General features: G+C 40.3%; 1 protein-coding gene across 8 annotated transcripts in view; it reads right to left on the bottom strand.

The window, feature by feature from the left end:
- The window catches only part of dntt (deoxynucleotidyltransferase, terminal), an 86,629-nt gene that overhangs the window by 26,867 nt on the left and 39,613 nt on the right, over positions 1-20,149 (bottom strand). For 6 of the 8 annotated variants that reach the window (XM_071481302.1, XM_071481305.1, XM_071481300.1 and 3 more), the window contains 3 exons: positions 19,769-19,871; positions 8,727-8,975; positions 8,173-8,256 (listed from right to left, as the gene is read on the bottom strand). In XM_071481302.1, the coding sequence (XP_071337403.1) occupies positions 8,173-8,256; positions 8,727-8,975; positions 19,769-19,871 (436 nt within the window). The remainder of the gene's footprint in view (positions 1-8,172; positions 8,257-8,726; positions 8,976-19,768; positions 19,872-20,149) is intronic. The other 2 variants (XM_071481303.1, XM_071481301.1) reach the window with 1 other exon arrangement.

Here is a 20,149-nt window from a genome sequence, read left to right on the forward strand (position 1 = left end):
GTATACAATGTATAACATATAACAATAAATAAATTACAAAATAAGTTATACATACAATGTACTGTATACTGCATCTACACCACAATAACTATTTGTGCACAGTGACAATAAATAAATAAAAAAATGCCAACACTGTTCCATGTAAATAAGCAACTGGCTAAAGCTTTGTCATATCAACTTGTTCAACATGATTCTGCTGCCCCTAAGTGGCCTAAAAAAATGGGGTTATCTATTACATTTACGATTATTTTTTAGTTTATCTGAGTAACTGTTTAGATAAAATGTCACAAAATAGTGAAAATATGACCAGCCCCAGAGGACTTCTGCATCTTGATATATGGGATAAAAAATGCAAATTGGCATAGACACGTTTTTTTTTGTGAACTGGCCAAATAAATGAATCAACTAAATGTTTCATCACTAAAGCAGAAATAAATAATCACAAACCACTTGTAACACATTTAGTTGTCGCTATTTTGGAGATTGGTGCTCTGATGTTTTCAGACCGTCTCCAACTCAGGAACAGAAAACCATCACTATGGCTCTGCTGTTGTCACTGTGTGTGAAAACTGCCTCCGTGACAGATTCAATTAACACACTAGCTGGATTTTAAATGACTGATTTGGTTCCTTCTCGGGGCTCTGTATTAAAGTTTGGTAACTTGTCATCATGTGGCAGGAGGAGGAAAGGCAGAGGTGGAGAAAATGGTGGAGGCAGAACAAACTGAGCATCACAATATGACTGTGTTTACTATCAAAGAGCTGGAAATGGTGCTCCTCAGCCCATAGTCTCAGCACAGCTTATAGTCTGTCCATTTTGTTGTAAAAGGCTTTATGAGCACGAGGAAGTCCAGCTGATACCACCCATCTCCTGATGCCCATAAAGCCTTGTGTTGTGGGGTCATTCCCTGTTATTGGTTTGTATTATATATTCCTGCTTTGGACCAGAACCTGCATCTTCAGCCATTTCACTGCTTTTTTGGTGGCACCTGTGTCCAAATGACATCATTTTAAACCTATGCAGGCAAACTGAATCACAGTAAATGCCTCAGAGTGAAAACATGTCTTTTGTGTATGGACTGTATGTCATTGTTTCTCTGTGACAGTTGTCAATTCCCCCTCCCACAGCGATTCAAGGATTCCTCCTGAGTCTGTTCTTAATTGGGAGGAGATCATTAGCTTGAATATAACCTTCTAATCTTTTTTTAAGCATTTTATAATAAGACAGAGACCAGCTTGTACCCATTGAGAGCCTGTCTGAAGCCCACAAGATTAAAGTCCTCTAAATGACCGCCTTTAGTCCATGAGATGAGCTGAGATGTCTCCACTATCAGTCCTCATCGCTGCCCTGCTACTCTGACACCAGCCACACGAGCAGGGCTGAATCTCTCCAAAACCATCGGCCAATTAGAAAGAACACGAAAAAGATGAACGCGCCATCCTCGTGTCGTCCTGGGCTACAGATCGAACCAATTAACAGCAATGAGTGCAGACAAGAAGGAGGGGACACTCCTCCTCTTCTGTCCAAGGCGAACATTCAGCTTTGTGTGAAGGCGGTGACAGGACACACACCAGGACAGTTAATTGATCTTCATTACGTTAATTACGGCTGTGATGTGGAGCGAGGAATGAAAAACGGGTCACACTGCCGTGCGATTCTGACTGAATGTACCACGTTAAGCTGTCTGCTGACCTTGAAACTAGCCTGGGAATTGATGGCGCAGCTTAAACGAGCGAGTGTGTGTGTGTGTGCATAAATAAGTTTGGGCTGTTTTACTGCACTTTTAAATCCAGACGTCCTCAAAAGCTTTAATCTCCTGTTGTTCCCACATTTCCTCTCTCTTCACACTTCATAGAATCTACAGCCTGACGTACTTTCTTACTCCATCAAACTCCAACAAACACATGCGACAATCCTGTAAGACAGTGTGTGTGTGCTTGCATGTTTGTGTGTGTGCATGTGTGTGTGTGATTTCTCCCTGTCCACTCCAGTGCACGGATGGCTGCTCTGTCAGCAAGCCTGGCTCTGTCCTTGCATTTGAATAAACACCATCTGAGTTGGCTGCTTGTGTATAATATCTGTCAGGATGCTGCCACCCAGTGATCCCGGGGACTCTGACCTCTGTCCCCAGGGAGCCACTGACGGGACATCACAGTGACAGGGTGTCTCCCCTGTCGATCCATGCAATGATACGCCTTACACCCTTGTCCCGCTCCGCTCGCAACTCATACGGCTTTCTGCTCTGCCCTATGCATTGGAAATGAGATGGGCCTGCCTTACAGGATGCAATGAATAGTCGCAAGGATAGGATAAACACAAGCTTTGGAGATGCCTGTCACGAAGATTGATGGTTCCCTGGAATTTCTGTTGTCATCTTGCCAGTACTATAAACTTTTCCCTGCTGAATTAATGAGTTCTTCAGCTGAAGAGTCATGTCAATCTTTTTTAAGTTCACACTCAGGCACAATAAGTGCTGTATCTCACTCTTCACTGTCAGTCATGAGGATAAAAGAAAGCTGATTCCAACTGATGTTCAACATACAAATGACTTATGTGTAGATTTCACACAAAGACTCCACGTGGCTTCATTGATCACAACATGTCAAACAAACTTGAATTTGTTTGGTCTGCAGTTAGCTATATCTTAACCATACAGCACATTATTCAAACTCCCTCAATTGTTGCTCTCGCAAAAATCACTGCTACCTGTCACCCTTTTCTCTGTGCTCAGGACACCTGTTGTCAAAACTGATAATAAGAAAATGACTTCCGGGGCGGCCCGATGGTGGAGTGGTTAGGGCGTGTACCACATGAGCGGAAGCTCTTAGCAGCTGAGCGCCGGTTTGACTCCCGACCGGCCCGACTCTTTCCTGCGTGTCATTCCCCTCTCTCTCTGCCCCTTTCCTGTCACTCTCTACTGTCCTGTCAATAAAGGCCCAAAAAATATCTTAAAAAAAAAAAAAAAAAAGAAAATGACTTCTCTGCATTGGTAAAAATACATGTTGATCATTTAGTTGATACAATGCCAGAAAAATCACATCAAGTTTATAAAAAAGATAAAACAAAGCTTAACATCTGAGAAGTAAGAATGTGGATTAATTGGCTCAACACTCAGTAGAAATAGTGTGTAATGTTAACTGACATACTGAAAAGAAAATTACCATGAAACAACAGAGCTTCTCTGTATGTCACATTCAAACAAAACAACAACCAATTGTGTGGATACTGCCTCAGACAAAGACATCACTTTTTCATCTTTTATCAATCTAATTTGCCATGTCATTCTCTCAGTTTTTCAGCACAAAAACAAACGGCCAAAAGAGACTTTTGGTCCCTGATTTAGTTTCTGAGTTTAGGGTCTAAGGGTCTGTTTGGTAGAAAAAGTGCAATGGTTTGGAACGAGTGTATCTCACTGTCTCATAGTTGGTTTGTTTTGTGTTGTATTTACTTAACAGTCTAGAAGAAACATTGTTAATTCGGCATCAAACTTCATTCCAATTGTTTTGCTTCCTTTCTTTCACTTCTTCTCCTCTAATGCTTACCAGTTTACTCCAGCCCAGTTGGCTCATCTGGTCACTTTCCGATACCGAGTCACTGTAGTGTCCAGTCTGCTCTGGTGAGGTAGCGGTGCTCAGAGGGCCTCTCTTTTATATAATGTAGTAATGGCCAACTTAAGCAAACAGCTGTTCATGCTAACTTTGGCATATAGCAATAGCAAAACCTATAAATAGCTCCTTTAATCATATTGCAAACTATTCAAACTCCCTTACTCATTGCTCTGTGCATGGAAACTGTAAAAATCACTTCCATCTGTTACCTCTGCCTCTGAGCTCATCATACCTGTCAAAACTGATTTTCACATGTGGAAAAATACTTCTCTGCATGGATATAAATATCTCATGTAACATGACTGAAGGGGCCAGCTTTGTCATAGGTTACCAGCCCATGACAGCCCATTTTAACAGCTATTATCACCACCGCATGAGACTTTCAACCACTAGATGAAAACAAATGTACCCACTGTTTTATCTCTTCTGAAGCTAATTCAGTACATGATTCAAACACAGGCAAGGCAAGGTGTTCCTCATCAAAACCTAATTAGCTCCAGCATTGTAGGCAAGTTAAATTGTTAAGTTGCAGGGTCTATGCTGTAAAAACATGTACTCTCCTTTACTGTGTGACTTTATATCAGTGTATAAGGTAAGATGTGGTTTATTTAATTTAGAAATGTGTAAATAAACTCCCCAGTGCGATTACCTTTACATTAACAAGCTTGTGCTTTTACATACTGAAACATTAAGATGCTTTTTGTTCACTCAACTTGCTCTGATTTAGTCATGTTTGCTGTGCATCCATTTGTGTGTGCATCCATTTGTGTGTGTGTGTGTGTGTGTGTGTGTGTGTGTGTGTGTGGGATGACGCATTGCAGGGCATCTGGCCAACTAAACCCTGTCCACCTCCCACTAAGCACAGTGCTATAATCAAAATTATTGTTCTCACTCCAGTATTAACTGTCTGCTTGCTCAGAATGGAAACAAACATTGCATAGAATAGATGATTTACCAAAGTTTCCTCAGGCTGAGACCTTTGGACATGTGGCCCTAATCCTTCCGGTAACCTTTGAGGACTGGTACTTCAGCAGTAATTCACTCTGCAGATTCATAAACACATACTCAGGTGTGGAAGATCCCACCAAATAGTATAAACACTGTGGAAAACACTGATCCGATGACCTTTGAACTCACTGCTGGTGGATTTTGGTTCACATTCTTTCAAACACTCTATTTCTATGTCTGTGTATGTTTGTATATGTAGATAGTAGTACATTTATAGTATATTTTACACAGGAAAACATTGTGCTTGTGTCCTCCCCTGAGACTTGAGACCACTGAATCACAACCCATTCAGTTTGTTCAGTGATTCAAATAGGCTGGTTTTTGTGAGCTTTGTAAGCAGGCTAGCTATAGCGACAGCTACAGCTAGAGGTGTGACTGAGCTATCATTCCTGCTAGATTGTGTGGATAAAAGAAAGCTGAAATTTGGTTTGCAAATTAATCTGTTATCATATTTGCTGTTTTTATGTAATTTCAATAACGTTTGTTGCATGGTAGAAGCTGCAGTTTAAGGTCAGTTAACAACTGTTACCTATTGGTCAGAGAAAAAATTCAAAATGAGTATCCTTACAACTGGGCATACACTGGACGAGTGTATAAATGTCATTGTTAAATGAGGAAATCGTCTGTGAAGCCAGTTCATTATTTATGTGCTTGCATTGTATGGTCCAATCATCAAGCCACGACCTGACTGCTCACACTGTACATGTGAAATGGTCCTGTCAGCCCCTGTGGAAAGCCCCTCTAATCAGGTAGAAGTTTGTTTCAGCTACCAAAGAAAGCTCATATTATCTCTATCTCTATGTCCCCCTGTCACACATGTCCACACACACACACACACAGGTCATCAGTTCCAAAATATTGATAAGCTTGCTAAATCATAAGCTTGGCGCCTATTTCCTGCCAACATTTCTCTCTGGTATATCGATCGTGACAGGAAGAGGAGGAATCATCAAAGAGGCACAGTTTGACCAACTGGCCTCCATATTTTCTGTCTAGATGACGCAACGTGTTCAAAAGTCTGAGACCACTAGTGATGTGTGGTATCACTCCTCTCTGATCTGATTATTAAGCAAAACCCTGGAGGGTATTGCCAACACCGATACCATCAATATTTTGTACAGAATACATGAATCTACAGGTTACATCAGCTTGCTATTTTATACAGAATCCTGTGTTATTGAAACTGAAATAAAAAATGTCAGCAAAATACAAAATGAAATAAAGAAATGTGTGTTAGTACCTGCATTTTGAAAAATTGTCAGCTGTCAGTCAAAACAAATGAGACTGAACATGTTAGCTGCTCATAAGGTTTGCTGACTCTGGAGCAAATAATTTAAAATGGATTTGTGTCATTAAAATATACAGAGTATTGGCAATAAAACAGCCATTTCAGCATCCTGGGCTTTGAATGTAACAATACAACTGATAAATATTTTATCAAATTAGCTGACACATTTATTTATATCCATTTGAATGACACGGCTTTCTGTGGTATTAAGAATGTGGGGAGCTCCAGTTGTTTGAACATCAACACACAAACTGAAGCCTGGACGGACATGAATCACTTCCTCACAGTCAGTGACAGTGAGAAACGTCACCAATAGCTACTCTCTCTCTCTCTCTCTCTCTCTCTCTCTCTCTCTGTGCCTGGATGATGCCACTGACAAAGGACTCTGTGAATGAAGTCTGTGTCAGCCTAGCAGCACCTCTGCTGCTCTTCAAGATGCCGCTGCATAACCTCATCATATCCTGTATTGTGACTAAATCTGAGACACTTAACAAGGTTTGTGGTGTTGCCACAGTACTTCACAGCCCTCCCACACACATCACATACAGTGTCACTGCTTTTCTGAGGGCTGCAAAAGTTCCACGCAAGGCGACATTTACGGTCAGTCATCATAAATGTCAACACTCTGATCAGTGGCTTACGTTTTTAATAGAGCCATCATTCGCATGTGACTGTGACAGGTGGAAGGAGGAGTCATTTCTATCAGCTGGGTATTTTTAGGCTGGTGATAGATGGTGGTTACATTCTACTGTGTCCTTGTTGATGATAAAATACACATTTACCCCAAATTAATGAGTTCAGATATCAACCTTTTAATATGAAAATCAATCCTAGAACAGAAGCACTTGGGATCGGAAGTATTGATACTTCTCTCCTTTTTTAGCAAACCCTTCTGTAAATGAAGGGGACATATTTTGAGGGGAGGTTGGCCAGCTGCAAGTCTTTGGTTTGTTTCTCTCAGAATAGCTACAGGTGAGCTGTGGTCCTGCATTAGTCTGACTCACTGGATATAGGCTGCCACTGGCCGCGTGTCTTATGTAGCATTCTCATCCCTTTCCGCCTCCCCTGCCTGTCACCGTTTTCAAAAGCCTCTTTGTTTCAGGAAACACCAGCCTCTGAGCTAGCAACCTACACTGAGGATGGCAATTTATTTGACAGAGATGTAGATAATTTAATCACGGTAGCAGACATACACATTTTGCTGTTTTTTGTGGCTTTGCAGGGAATTAGTTCCACCAAAACAACTGTCGCTGCATCCTGGGCTGAGTGCCACCCAAGACAACTGTGACTGGTTTAAGAATAATAATAAGTCTGTCATGTGCCTTGCATTGTAGCTGTTCTTCGTTAATCATTTAACAGTCTACCAGGGACATCATCTTCCTTAGCTACACAGCTAGCTACCTACCTAGCAACATTAATTTAAAAAAAACAACAGAAAATTGCAGACAAACGTGGATAGATCGACACAACTGTACAAGTTGTTGAAAGTTCACTCTCAGAATCTACATATTCCTTTGAGCAACATAAAAAATAGTATCTGCTTTTAGCAACCACAACCACAACCTCTGTGATGATTGAAATTCATCTCAGTAGGATTGATACATGCTCACCAGCACAACGTGCCCAAGACTGTATGAGCTTAGATATTCAGCATACTTCAAACTGTTCATAAATCAGGATGCAACAAAAAATGTCCCATCCCCACAAACTGAACTGACACTTTTTTGCCTTTACTCTTCAGAGAAATGTAATCGGCAGTACTTTACCAAACAAATCTGAGCCTTTCTCATACCTTTTGAATACATTTGGTATTTGGTATTTCCACATAGACCATAATGCCTTCTGCTGGCAGTGGTGGCACAAGTTCCAGTTTTAGCTTGTATGGTGAGCTGTTTATGTATTTGTTTTTAAGTTTTTGGCATCTTCTGCTGTGTGGAACATGTTTGACATATGGATGGGCAGCAAGCAGGGAAGTGGATTCTGTAGTCAGAATCCTAAATTACAAGATTTTGTATATTTTTAAGATATTTAATAGCATAAATCAAAAGGTTAGAGTAATTATGTCCTATATACAGTGAGACGGTCTGTGGTATTTCACTCTGGACCAAAGAGTTTGAACAGTATTTGTATGCAGTATTGTGGCTTGTTCAACTCACACTGCTAGTATGAATATTATGCAATAAATTATTGCTGATTTTTTTAATGTTATTGGCTTACTAAGAAAGAAATACGTTCCACTAATTATGTATGTGCTGATGCACTGAGTACCTTGGTTTTGTCGTACAGGCAGTGGTTGTCCAAAACCATCTGACGCTCTGTTTGAGCAAACCTCCTCAGGTCTCTCTCAAACTGCTGTGGAAGACAAAGATCAATAGTCTGAAATCAAATATCTGTTTCATTTGTCTGTTTTTATGGCACTGAAAGGAAATAGTGATTGCATTTTGTCTTCCTGGAGGATTTTCTAACTTTTTATGTCATAGCAAGAGGCTTTTTGGATATCAGACATTACAGATATGGTATTTTTATCATGGTATACACTTGCACGACTTTGTATATTTTCACTATCTTTTAAGGTTCTTTCAAGGTCACCTAGATGTTAAAAATGCATGTCTCCTTAGAAACAGACTGTAAATTAAATCCCTTCTAGGCAAAATAATGTCTACCTAGACCTTGATATGGTTCTTGCACCCAAAGAACCTTTTGCTGGTGTTGTCACACACAATGAATGATTAGAGATTTTAAAAAATCTTTTGCATTTATCCTACTCATGGATTCCACCTGCAGCAACTTCAGTGTCATTCAGTCTCTATACTCCTTCATACCCTTGAGCCGGTCCAGCCCAGAAGAGCGAAGGCGTAGCGATCCATAGGTGGCGACACCAAGTCCACACGCACCGCCCTCCAGCACCTGCTGTCCTCCTCAGCACTGTTAAGACCTCCCTCCACTTTGCTTCCCTCCAGCCGCAGGATCAGGAAGCACTTTGCAAAGTGGTCCATAGCCTCAAACCTGTGGCAGGGAAGCTTGGACATATCGAAGGTGGAGGCGTGGTAGTCCCAGTAGAGCAAAATACCCTGGTAAAGAGAGAGAAATAAAATATTGTTGCATGAAGAACTGTGGAAGTTAATAATTTATGTTTTTATAGGTTTTTATAGATGTACATTTTCTTCATGAAATAGCAGTTAGATATTCTCTACAACAATGAAAACATAATAATATTTGGAAAATCTATTGGATAAATAAAAATATTAAATTTAGTCATTAAGTCATGCAACTAAAATGATGAAAAAGCCCCATGGGTCTTGGATAGCGACTTTAAGGAGGACAGTCACTCTATCGAGCTCAAGCGAGCACCCAGGGCCCCTGACAGCAAAAATCCGGTCATCTGTATCCCAGACTTCAGAGCAGTCAAAAACAGCCCTATCTGAGGATCACAGTCTGCACACTGGATCACAAAAGGTTAAATGTGCTGGAGTATAATCTGAGCTGTTGATCAGACTTAAATCTGACAAATAAACTCTTTCATCAACTCCAGAACTGACACTAAAGATCGGACGCCACACCTGAAGATACAGTATGTGGTCACTGAGGAGTCCTGTTTTGTCAGCATTACAGTCATTTAGATGAGAGGAGGATATACCAGCCTGGGTGATGATGTCTGTCACTGACTGGCAGGAACAATTTCATTTTTTAATTTGTTTTCAAAAAACTCAATTACTGGAAGGTTTAAACTTGGATCAAAAGGCATAGTAAAATGTTTAAGTGGGTGGCTTGATGTCATTTGTTAAAGGACAAATCAAAACAACTTCTCTTTTGTCACAGATTAACTGTAGAAACTCTTCAGTCCTGTACATCTGTCCAAAAGTGATGCAAATCTTTATTAATGGTTTTACTGGACGGACAGCTAGGCCATTCTGCCAGACAACTGATGACAATTGCTCCTGCTGACTGACCGAAATTGAGCCTTTAAGTACACCAATTCATGTACAGCCGGAGACAAAACAGCCCTTTATTTGAAATCTAGCGAAACCTTTGGGATCATCTGTGGCCAAATGTTGTACTTCACTGCAACAGCCACATCACACAGTGTAGCTTTGTTTCTTGATTCATTATAAGCTCATTCAAAATCTCAACACATACAGTTTCAGAGCTGTGGTGGTGCTGTCAGAAACCTGACTGCAATTTTTATAAAATGTTATTGCTCTCCATGAGCACTGTGGCCTTCTTTAACATCAGACTCTTCATGGAGGTATTGAAAATGGTTGAGTCAAGGTTATGTTTCTTTAAATGAGGTTGGATATTTGCCATCTTAAAATAGTGGGTGGAGGAATGAGATGAATTTTTAGGAGGAGGAAGATGTCTAGTGGACCAGTGGATGGTAATATTTATAGTACTTTTTTGTCACGTGAATGGGTTATGTGACGCTCTTAGTCATTTAAGAAGTGTGGCTCTAGGAAGCCTATCAGTCTGAGGTCCACTTTGGCCTAGACTGAATTTTTTCAAAAACTACTGGGCCATGAGGTTTGGTACAGAGATGATGAATTCTCATGACTTTGGTGAACCTCTGATTTTTCATCCAGCACCATCATGGGGTTGACAATTATGGTTTTAAGAGACATCTCACAGCAATCCCTGGAAATTTGGTACACATTCATGTCCTCCTCCCATAAGCTCAACATTTTAATTTGTTACTTTGGTTTATGACAAAATGCCTTCAAAACTGGGGGAACTCCCATTAGCAAATGCTAACATGCTAACACACTAACCTAACAAGGTTAACATCAAAAACATCACACCTGCTTAACATCACCATGTGAGCTTGTTAGCATCTAGCTTCAAACACAGCTGTGTCTAAGTACAGCCTAACAGAGATGCCAGCATGGCTGTTGACCACTGATGGGCTAGTTCTGACTCACGGGCCAAATCAAGCCTTATAACAAAAATATCCCCCCACCAATATTAGCCACCTTCAAACTATAGAATTTATCCCTTTTATGGTCTATACAAAAGTTTTAAAGCAATCTTAAATACAAGGTTTGTGTAAACCCTGATAAATATGACATTGCAGCATCTCATAATAAAAAAAAAATCAGTAATTTGTGTTTCAAACACAATCAGGTGGCAGTGTAACAAAAATGGTGCTAATGGTGCTATATATACTAATAAAATCTATGGCAACAACAACAACAACAACAGACCTTTCATTCAACCCTGACTAAAACAAGTCAGGTTACTGAGTGGCTCACCTATTACATTTCAAGTGCCATTATGCATCTCACCCCTTTTGTAGGAACACTTTAAGCCATGACTTAGTAATAGCTAAAATGACCTGGGCTCAGATAAAATCAGAAAACAACCAGATTTATATGTCTGAGATAAGATACAAAAAAAAAGAATAAAAGAACTCTGCAAAAAAATAAAACACTGACAACATATATAGTGCTGCATCTCTACCAAGCCTGTATACCTATGTTGGACATCCCACTGAAAAATGCTTAAAAAACTCATATTTTAGAGGTGATGTTGCAATCAAAAAGAGCTATATTTTAGATTCTGCAGTAAATAATGTTAATACTTCTAAGATTAATACATGAATGAAACCTGCTTAGTGATTATATCAATGGCAAATCAACTTGATTGGATAAATTCAGCTTAAAAAACTGTGACTTTTGTCATGACAAATGAAGAAAGGTAGGCAGTGAAAGGGCTCTGTGACTACTGTGTGAACATCTGCTCAGACTTGTCATCAGACTGATTTGAGCCTGGAGTGGTGAAAAAAAGGGGATGGTAGAGCATTAGAGCCAATAGAGAGACGAGCCTCCAGTCAGCCATAGTAGATGACTGAAGCCCATTCCCTGGTAAATGGTTTCACTCCTTAGATAATGGAAATCTCTGCCAAGTAAGATGTCAGTGTGTTGAAGGAGAAAGGGCCACTGATGAGAAACAAAGAGTAAGTGTAGAGAGAAGTGAAATGGAGTGAGTGCAAGAGAGTTAGAGAATTGAGTGTTCAACCTGTAGATAGCAGGAAAAACAGAAAAGGAGAGCGAGGAAAAAAACAGGGAGTTTGTGAATTGATTTCCTCCAGGCCTCGCCCTGGCTGATTATGCTTCTCCCTGGATGGAGGAGTGTTAAGGCGATTAAGATTACAAATTGTCAATTTAATTCCAGCACCCAGCATAATTGTTGGGATACTACTCTCCTCTCACTGGCCATAAATCTGCCACACACTACTTAAAGAGCAATAATTGGAGAAGCGACTGCAGTGAGCAGCCACTCAGCCTGTCCAGGCGATGACTTAGGTTAATCACAAAACATTAAACACCTTGTCAGCATAGCCGCTTACTAAACAGTCCTGCCTGACTGTCGAACCGCACGAGTTATCAGACGAGGACAGCGTTTCCCAGAGGGCACTGAGGAAAGGAAGTAGCGAGAAATCCAAGGTGGTGATGGTGAAAACCTTGAGTGACACGCAGAGGGAGCAGATCTCAGAGAAATCGCCAGCTCCCTTCTCTAATTATCTTCAGGGGTCGACTAGTTTGTCGTGTAGTTGCAGGGAAAAAGTTCTCGATGCCACCCTCTGCTGCACCCCTGGATCACTCTCCCTCTGCAATTACAGATAACCATTCACCTTCCAATAATAGGCAGGGAGAGGGATTCTTAAACTTCCCTTTACATTCTGTAATAGCTTTGCTAAAGGCAGTGGCAGCTCCCACTTAGATAATGAGGCCAGAATGACAGCATAAAAGCACTTAAACACTGACTAATCTGAAATTAAAATCCCCTCGAGCCACACTTCAGACAAGTTGTGGGAGAAGGTCTGCAACCCATCTCATACATAGGGCTGCAAATGTAGGTCACTTCTTATTCCTGTATTCCAGCAGATATTCTGGTCCCTCCAGGCAGTACATTTCTCTCAGCCCTGAATCTTATTGATGCCTTCCGAGAAAAGTATTAATGCATTATGGCAACAGTTGCACAGACCATTAAGTACCTCAATATGGATGCCCATTGTTCAATGAGGTTTACGGCCCTGCTTCCTATGCACATACAGTACAGTACAGCTGCGCCGCTTTCTCTCAGTCTCTCTCGTTGTGTCTGACACACATACACTCGCAAATCCACCATAAGAACAGGATGTCATGAGGTTCCCCGTCTCAGCATCGCCGGGGGCTGTTTAGCCCAGTAGCGCTCTGTAATCATCTCCCACACAGCAGGTAATGTCAGCGAGCATCTGAGAGTAAGCTTATTCCACCAAAACTGTTTACAGAGGGAATTACAGAGGAGGACAGCGGGAAGATAATCTTTCCCCCAAAGCTTTGCCTGTGAGCGCTGAAAGAAAAAAAGAGTCAAGTGAACATGACTTTTGAAATTGTGATCTAAAAGCTGAGCTTTTTTTTTTTTTTTAATTTGATTATTTACTCAGGGTCTTTTCTTCAGAGAGTGTGAAGTGTGGTCGCAGTGTCCAACGCAGCCACCTGCATCCAGAGGACCAGCACAGGCGCTCAGATCTCATCTCGCATTCTCTTTGACTCTCAGAAAGAGACTTCAAAACCTGCCTTCAAGTCGCAGATTAGCGTGTGTTAGCCGGGACCATTTGAACTGCGCTTTGACTTTGATTTGCAGCTTCGCTGGAATGAAAGAGACTGATTGCTGAAATTAAAGTGCAGCGGTTTGTGTGTCTGTCTGTTTGTGTGTCCTCTCAATGTCAGTCAAAGTAGCCTTTACTGCTCAGATTTTATTTAGATCTCACAGTGACTAACTCTGTGTGACTGGAAAATAACCTCAGCTATATGGGCAGCTCTGTTTGAATAACTTATTCAACCAAAGAGAAAACCCTCCGATCCCTAACCACATCGACTCGCATCAAATCCAGAACAATAAAGCCTGAGCTGAATGGCATTATAATGGCAGCAACACATACACAGCTCAGCCTTCAGAAAGCAGCACTTATACAGTATTTAGAGACGGAGATGACAGATGGATGGAGGATGAAACACGGCCCTCTCCGTCTCTCCGTTGCTATTAGCAGGGCCACGCTGAATCTCATCTGTCTGCCACAGGAGCTGGTGACTGACCTTGCCTCTGCCCCCAAGTTATGCTTTCAGAATATCAGCAGGAGGAGGGAGAGAGAGGAGAGAAAAAATGATGAACCTGATTTTACAAGGACGTTTTTAGATAGATGTATTTTTAACTCCCTGTAGGCTGATGAGGGGTGCTGAATGTGAGAGGGGGGTGCAGGGGCTGCCCATGATATCAGGCCTGCGTGAAGACACGTGGGCCCCCAGGGGCTTGATTGCAGATGACAAGGTTACACGACTTAGAGTCAACCTCTGCTTCCTCCACTTAATCACTGTCTCTTGTGTCCTCGTCCCTGCAGACCAGTCCCCGCTCCAGCCCTACTCCATCCAGCCTGCTGAGAAGAAAGGCTCTGGCTGTATCACGCTATCTCTTTATCTCTCTAAGCCTTTTTAACACCTGCCCTACCTGCCTAATTCACTGTCTCACATCCATTCTACCTCCTTATCCCTGCACATTCACACATACTTTCACACCTTCACCTTGTTCCCTCCACTTATAGTGCATCTAAGTGGCTGCAAAAGGTGTGAGCTTCCTGCGATAACATACAGAGAGGAGGAGGTAATTATCATCTGGATGGACCTCTGAAGGAGTGGGGAGCCATGTGGAGGTGTAGATGGAAGAGTGGTGGAGGACAGAGGGATTTATTTTTAAACCCAGTGATGACAAAAAGAAGCCTGCAGCTAGACTAGACAGCGAGGTCCTGCTCTTCATCAAACACTTGTCTTCTCTCATGACCACCTCCAACTATGCAGCATTCATCTGAGGGAGAGGACTGTGTTGACAAAGAAAATTCCTTCCCCATCCTCCCCCTTGTTTTTCACTAAATGTCAGGTACTGTACATTTCCTGTAAGTGATATTGCCCATATGTATTTTCATTTGTTTTAGGAGATCCAGTTTTGTTGAAACATGCTGTGTCATCATGTTCAGTGGAAACTGCGCTGTCTGCATGATATAAGTATTTTATTTGTACAACAAGTATATATGATCTGTCCAGATTCACAGAAGACTGCTGTGAAATGCATTAACATGCATGATCAGTGGTTCAATCACAAGCTGTCAGCTCTAAGTATGTCAATTCACATCTGGGATTAAAATGCGTCTCCACATACATCTCAAGTGACCACTTGAGATCAGATCTCACCTCCCCGCTCTATATGCATATAAACACATATACCTGAATGGGTAAGTAGTCTCAGACTTCTGGACTCCACTGTCAATCATTTCTGTTTAGAGAGACCAAATATATTGTTGTTTTGACCAGTCCGACCATGACTGACAGGACTGTTGTCAATGAGAGAGAGAGAGAGGGAGCAGGGGGGTGGAGGGGATGAACCAATCAATACAATTTGACCCTTCTGAAATAGTAAAATACTTTCATATTCCTAAAAGAATGTGGCCATGTGCAGCTCAGACCACCTCCTGATGTGAAGTGATCGGATCTCAAAAGCATCTTCAATGCATCTTGCACATGTTAATACCAGGTCTGATCAGGGTCATCATTAATGACTTTTTAGAGATATACAGTTTTCATAAGACATTGTTGCATACAATGAAGAAGTTTTGGGACACTAATTACTCCCCCTCTCTGTATTAGTTATGTAGCTCAAAGCTTTTTAGAGCAATGCGCTATACAAGATGGCCTCAATCCACAATTTCTCTCTGTGCAAAAATGTGAAGTGAAACTCAGCCAAAGACAGTATGAAGCCTCGGCAGTCAGAGTTAGCCAAATTGAGTGTTAATGCAGGTGTTTTGCATGGTGTGAAAACAGACTCAAAACTAGAATTACAGCCGATGTACAGTTGCACGCCTCCACCAACCAGTCAAGTTGCAGGAGATATGGTCACGATCTCCCCTTCCTGAGTTACAGTGTTGAATAATGGCCAGAAGTATTTCTGCATTATGAACTATGACAGAACTATACATATTATGACGTCTGGATATAAAATGTCATCCCTTCATTTATCCCTATAGACATTTGAGTTAAACTGTGTCATTATTAGTGTATGAATTCATCAGTTATGGCCAAAAACGTGTTTTGTGAGGTCATCGTGACCTTGACCTTTGATCTTTGACTGCCAAAATCTTATCAGTTCATCCTTGAGTCCAGGTGAATGTTTGCGCCAACTTTAAAGAAATTCCCCCAGGGTGTTACTGAGATCATGTTCACAGGAATGGGACAGACGGACAACCTGAAAACATACTGCCTCTGGCTCTGGCTGCTGCTAGTGCAGAGTGCAACTATGATGTCAACTTATGTAACACGTAAAACACAATGCACATATAAGTGCACAGTGATTTGCATCTGAAAATCTGTATCTGTGCCTCTAATTTACACCTTGTATATTGTATATATGTAAATTAACTTAGAATTTTTCACTGGAAATATTATTGTGAATTTCAACCTATTTGTGTAGATTCTTTTGAGACTGTGAGAGTTATCTGTATCTGTGCTCCTAATTCACCACTCATGGATCCTTTTGTGTCAGAGATGAAGGAGGGCCCAGCTCTTTCCAGATGTACAAATGATGGTATATGAGTTGTAAATTGAGGCACAGATAAAGACACAGATTTACACATGCAAATCACTATGTCAAGTTGTGTAACCTGACATTTGTTTGTGAATATTGTTGGGACCCTTTTAACACCATAGTTTTGTCCTTGCAACAAATCTACGCGTGTATGCCTGGACACTTCCACCCTGTACAGCTGAGCAAGGAAACGCTGGCCATAGAAATACAGAAGAAGAGAGAATTTCGTACTGAAAACAGTAATTTTTTAAGACTGAATTTTTTAAGAGAGCCGTATGATTGGACTGGATGATTCATTTTAACTTCAGTTAAACTTTACACTACATTTTCACTAAAATAAGTGCTGTGGAATTTGCCACCTGGTTTCTTAAAGTGTCACCTGGTTTCACCTTTGACTAAATGTATTTTCAGATAGCCTATTGAAATGTGAAGCGAAAAGAGTTAAACAGACATTTTTCTAATAAAACCAATATTTACAGCCTTTCAATAACCAATGAACACATTGTATGCCATTTCCACCTGTGTTCTCCCTGCCATGGAAATTCAAACCATCATCATCATCATCATCATCATCATCATCATCATCATCATCATCATCATCAGAATAAATGTTTTTAACAAGGAAGAAAACATTACAATCTGGGTGTAACAGAAGAGCCTCTCGTCTTTTGTATGGAAAAACTTTGGCAGTTTAGATAAAGTTAGATTTGCATTTCTAACTAATGAGAAACATGGAGACATGAAGTTCATGTTCTTAATATTCTTAATGTTAATGATATTCTAATCAAATTCTACTTTCGAAAATTGTGATGGGTTAATGAAAATGCAACAAACACATGCGCTGAATGGGATTGGGAAAATCTTCCAGCTTCAAATGGGGCATAAGAGAAACAGTTTAGGAACAACTGCTTTAAACCCTCAAAGTTGCCCTCATAAGTGCTCATTCATGGATGAAAAACAACTATGTCCCTTTTTATTTTTTATTTCTGATTCATGTTTTCTAACTGCACACCCCGTCAATGGTTGTAAAACTGAACTTAGAGAACTTGTATTTTCCTCTTGAGAGGTGGCACACAATACATGTTATTATACTGTTTTTTGATTAAATGCATAAGGTACTGTTGTTGAAATTTCCATCCTCGTATAATCGAGGTAAAAAGAACGTAAAAGCAGTGGGGTATAAATAAATATGAAAAACACTTGACTCCTGTTTGCACTATTGGGATTTAGACCTTATTTTAATGTAATTAGATGAGTGTGTTACATGCAGTGGGTTTTAATTGGACACTTCTATAGCACATTGATATTTGTCACATTACTGTGATATTAGCAGCAAATAATTGTCATCATTTGATTACAGCCAATAATTAAACCACTGAGTGTATTTAAACATAGCCTGCCATTAACATTGTTTGTTTCTGTGTTTTATCTCTCGCTCACACATTTTCTCACTGTTCTCACTTTCTACTTTCTCTCTGCTTCAATCAGCCGTTATCTGTCTCTTTCCCACATTCATCTTCTCCCTTTTCTCTCCTCTCACCCACCTCTCTTCTTTGCCCATTTTCCACTAAAGGATCCATTTTCCATTTAGGGGTCTCCAGTGCTGCCCAAGGTCCTTGAAAGTCCTGCTAAAAGTTCTTTAAGTAACCTACCAGACTGTACTTTTTCTCTTTTACCTGATTCACTCACCTTTCAAAATCTCTTTCTATTAAAGGCAGTGAAATCAGTAGAACCACGACGACCTTTCTGTCTAAGTTTTATGAAAAGGCTGCAGTAATTTTCCAAGGACACAATTCTGAATGATGGAATAGTGCCAAACTCCATTTAATGCCTTATTAGTGGAGCATACAGTATGCGCTGCAGTCAGAGATACAGTATGTCCTTAAGGCAAGAAGACTTGTTAAAAAAAAAAAAACACAGTCTCCATCAGTGGTCCATGGCAACACTGTTTGCACATGTGCAGCTCATGGATGTCTGTCTGCTGCCGTACAGGATATATGTGCTCTGCCTCTCTGCCATGCACTCACAGGTAGATTTGTTGCAGGGAGAGGTGTGCCTTTCATTCATGGAGCATTACTTAGCTTCTGTGGAAAGTAGCTAACGTTTAGCCAAAAAGTCACTAGATTTGTTGCTGGGTGCTTTTTTCACAAAAAGCCATTAAGTTTGCATCAGTGGCAAAAATGGTTACGTTTAGTAATTTCAAGGTCAGGAAAACACCAGACAGTCAGAGCACTGGTTGTGCTGGTCATTGCACTGCCACAAAAATAAGCCCCTCCCTAGTTCTCTGTAACTGTTGATTAGATTCAAACTAATGATTTTTTAAATGTGGCCACTCTATTAAAACTTAAAATAAGGTCTTAGCTAATGAAAACCTGTGTAAAATCAGTTGCCAGGAAACATCAATAGCATCATCTAATCAAAAGTAATTAACTATATATGCAGGAAGCCTCTATAGCATCTCACTGCCAGAGGACTGTTATACAATCAAACTACATATTAAATGTGACTGTCAATCCTTTGTAAACAGACATTGAAAAGTATATGTGTCAGAGTTAGTAGTGGAGTTGGTAGAATGAATAGAAAATACCTGATCATACTAACCTTACCAATGCTATTTTGTCATTTAGTGTAATGTTGACCATGTTGATGTAAACATGCGGACCATGCTCCATATTAGCTATTTTACTCTTAAATTTATATAGGTCAGTTATTAGCATGCTAACATACAGTTGGTTCAGTTACATCTTTCAGTACTAGGTTTTAATATCTAAGAGCAACTTTTAATTTGTATTCTGTACTCTGTATTCTGTACCAATCTTCTTCACTTCTTTAAAGAGCAAATTAAAAGCCAATTTTAGGTTCAAGATCAACAGCGTAATAAATTGACCATGCATGTAATTTACTAGCATTACCATTATGAACGATAGTTAAGTTCTGGCGTTCTGAAGCTCTATACCAGTTTCAGCAATTTAACTTTCATAGTGTTAAAACAACTATTTCTGTAATGAAACAGAAAAAGGACTTTTAAGAGGGTATTCTATGATACCCTGTTTATCATGTTATTTCTTCCACCTAACTGTGCCATTGTATTTACATTAGGAAGTTGTTTTTTCCAAAATATGTTTAAATTCAGTGATTTGGACTTAAACCAATTCTCCAAACAAATTAAAGAAAACATAAAACACAAAACCTGAGTCACAAAACACTTCAACATCCTTATTACTTCCCCCAAGTGCAAAAAAACAATGAACATACTTACTTGTTGTGTCAGTCTATCAATAACGTCAGGGAGTAGACTCGTCTCCCTCCCCAGCTCTGGTGTGGTCACGATGAAATCTACATCATGACCAAACTCCTTCCCCCTGGAGATAAAAACATAACACTGTTAGACACTCACTGTGGCCATGAAAAATGACAAGAATTATCTTTCAGTCACAGTCTTTAACTGATGAAGAGGGAAAGTGGCAGAAGGAGCTATTAAAAGCACAGGCCAAGCTAATGACACTAACTTTTTTCATTATTCAAACAAGTCATTTGTACTAAGTTGTTAAGTGTAAATGCTCCCTCTTTGTTGCCGCAGCTGTCACAGCTTAACTTTTATGAGAATCATCATTTTCTACTTGGATCAGTGTCATAAAGC

The sequence above is a fragment of the Trachinotus anak genome, unplaced genomic scaffold, assembly GCF_046630095.1.
Source record: "Trachinotus anak isolate AG129_WGS33_773 ecotype Australia unplaced genomic scaffold, CSIRO_AGI_Tana_v1 ptg000007l, whole genome shotgun sequence".
NCBI classification, from domain to species: Eukaryota; Metazoa; Chordata; class Actinopteri; order Carangiformes; family Carangidae; genus Trachinotus; species Trachinotus anak.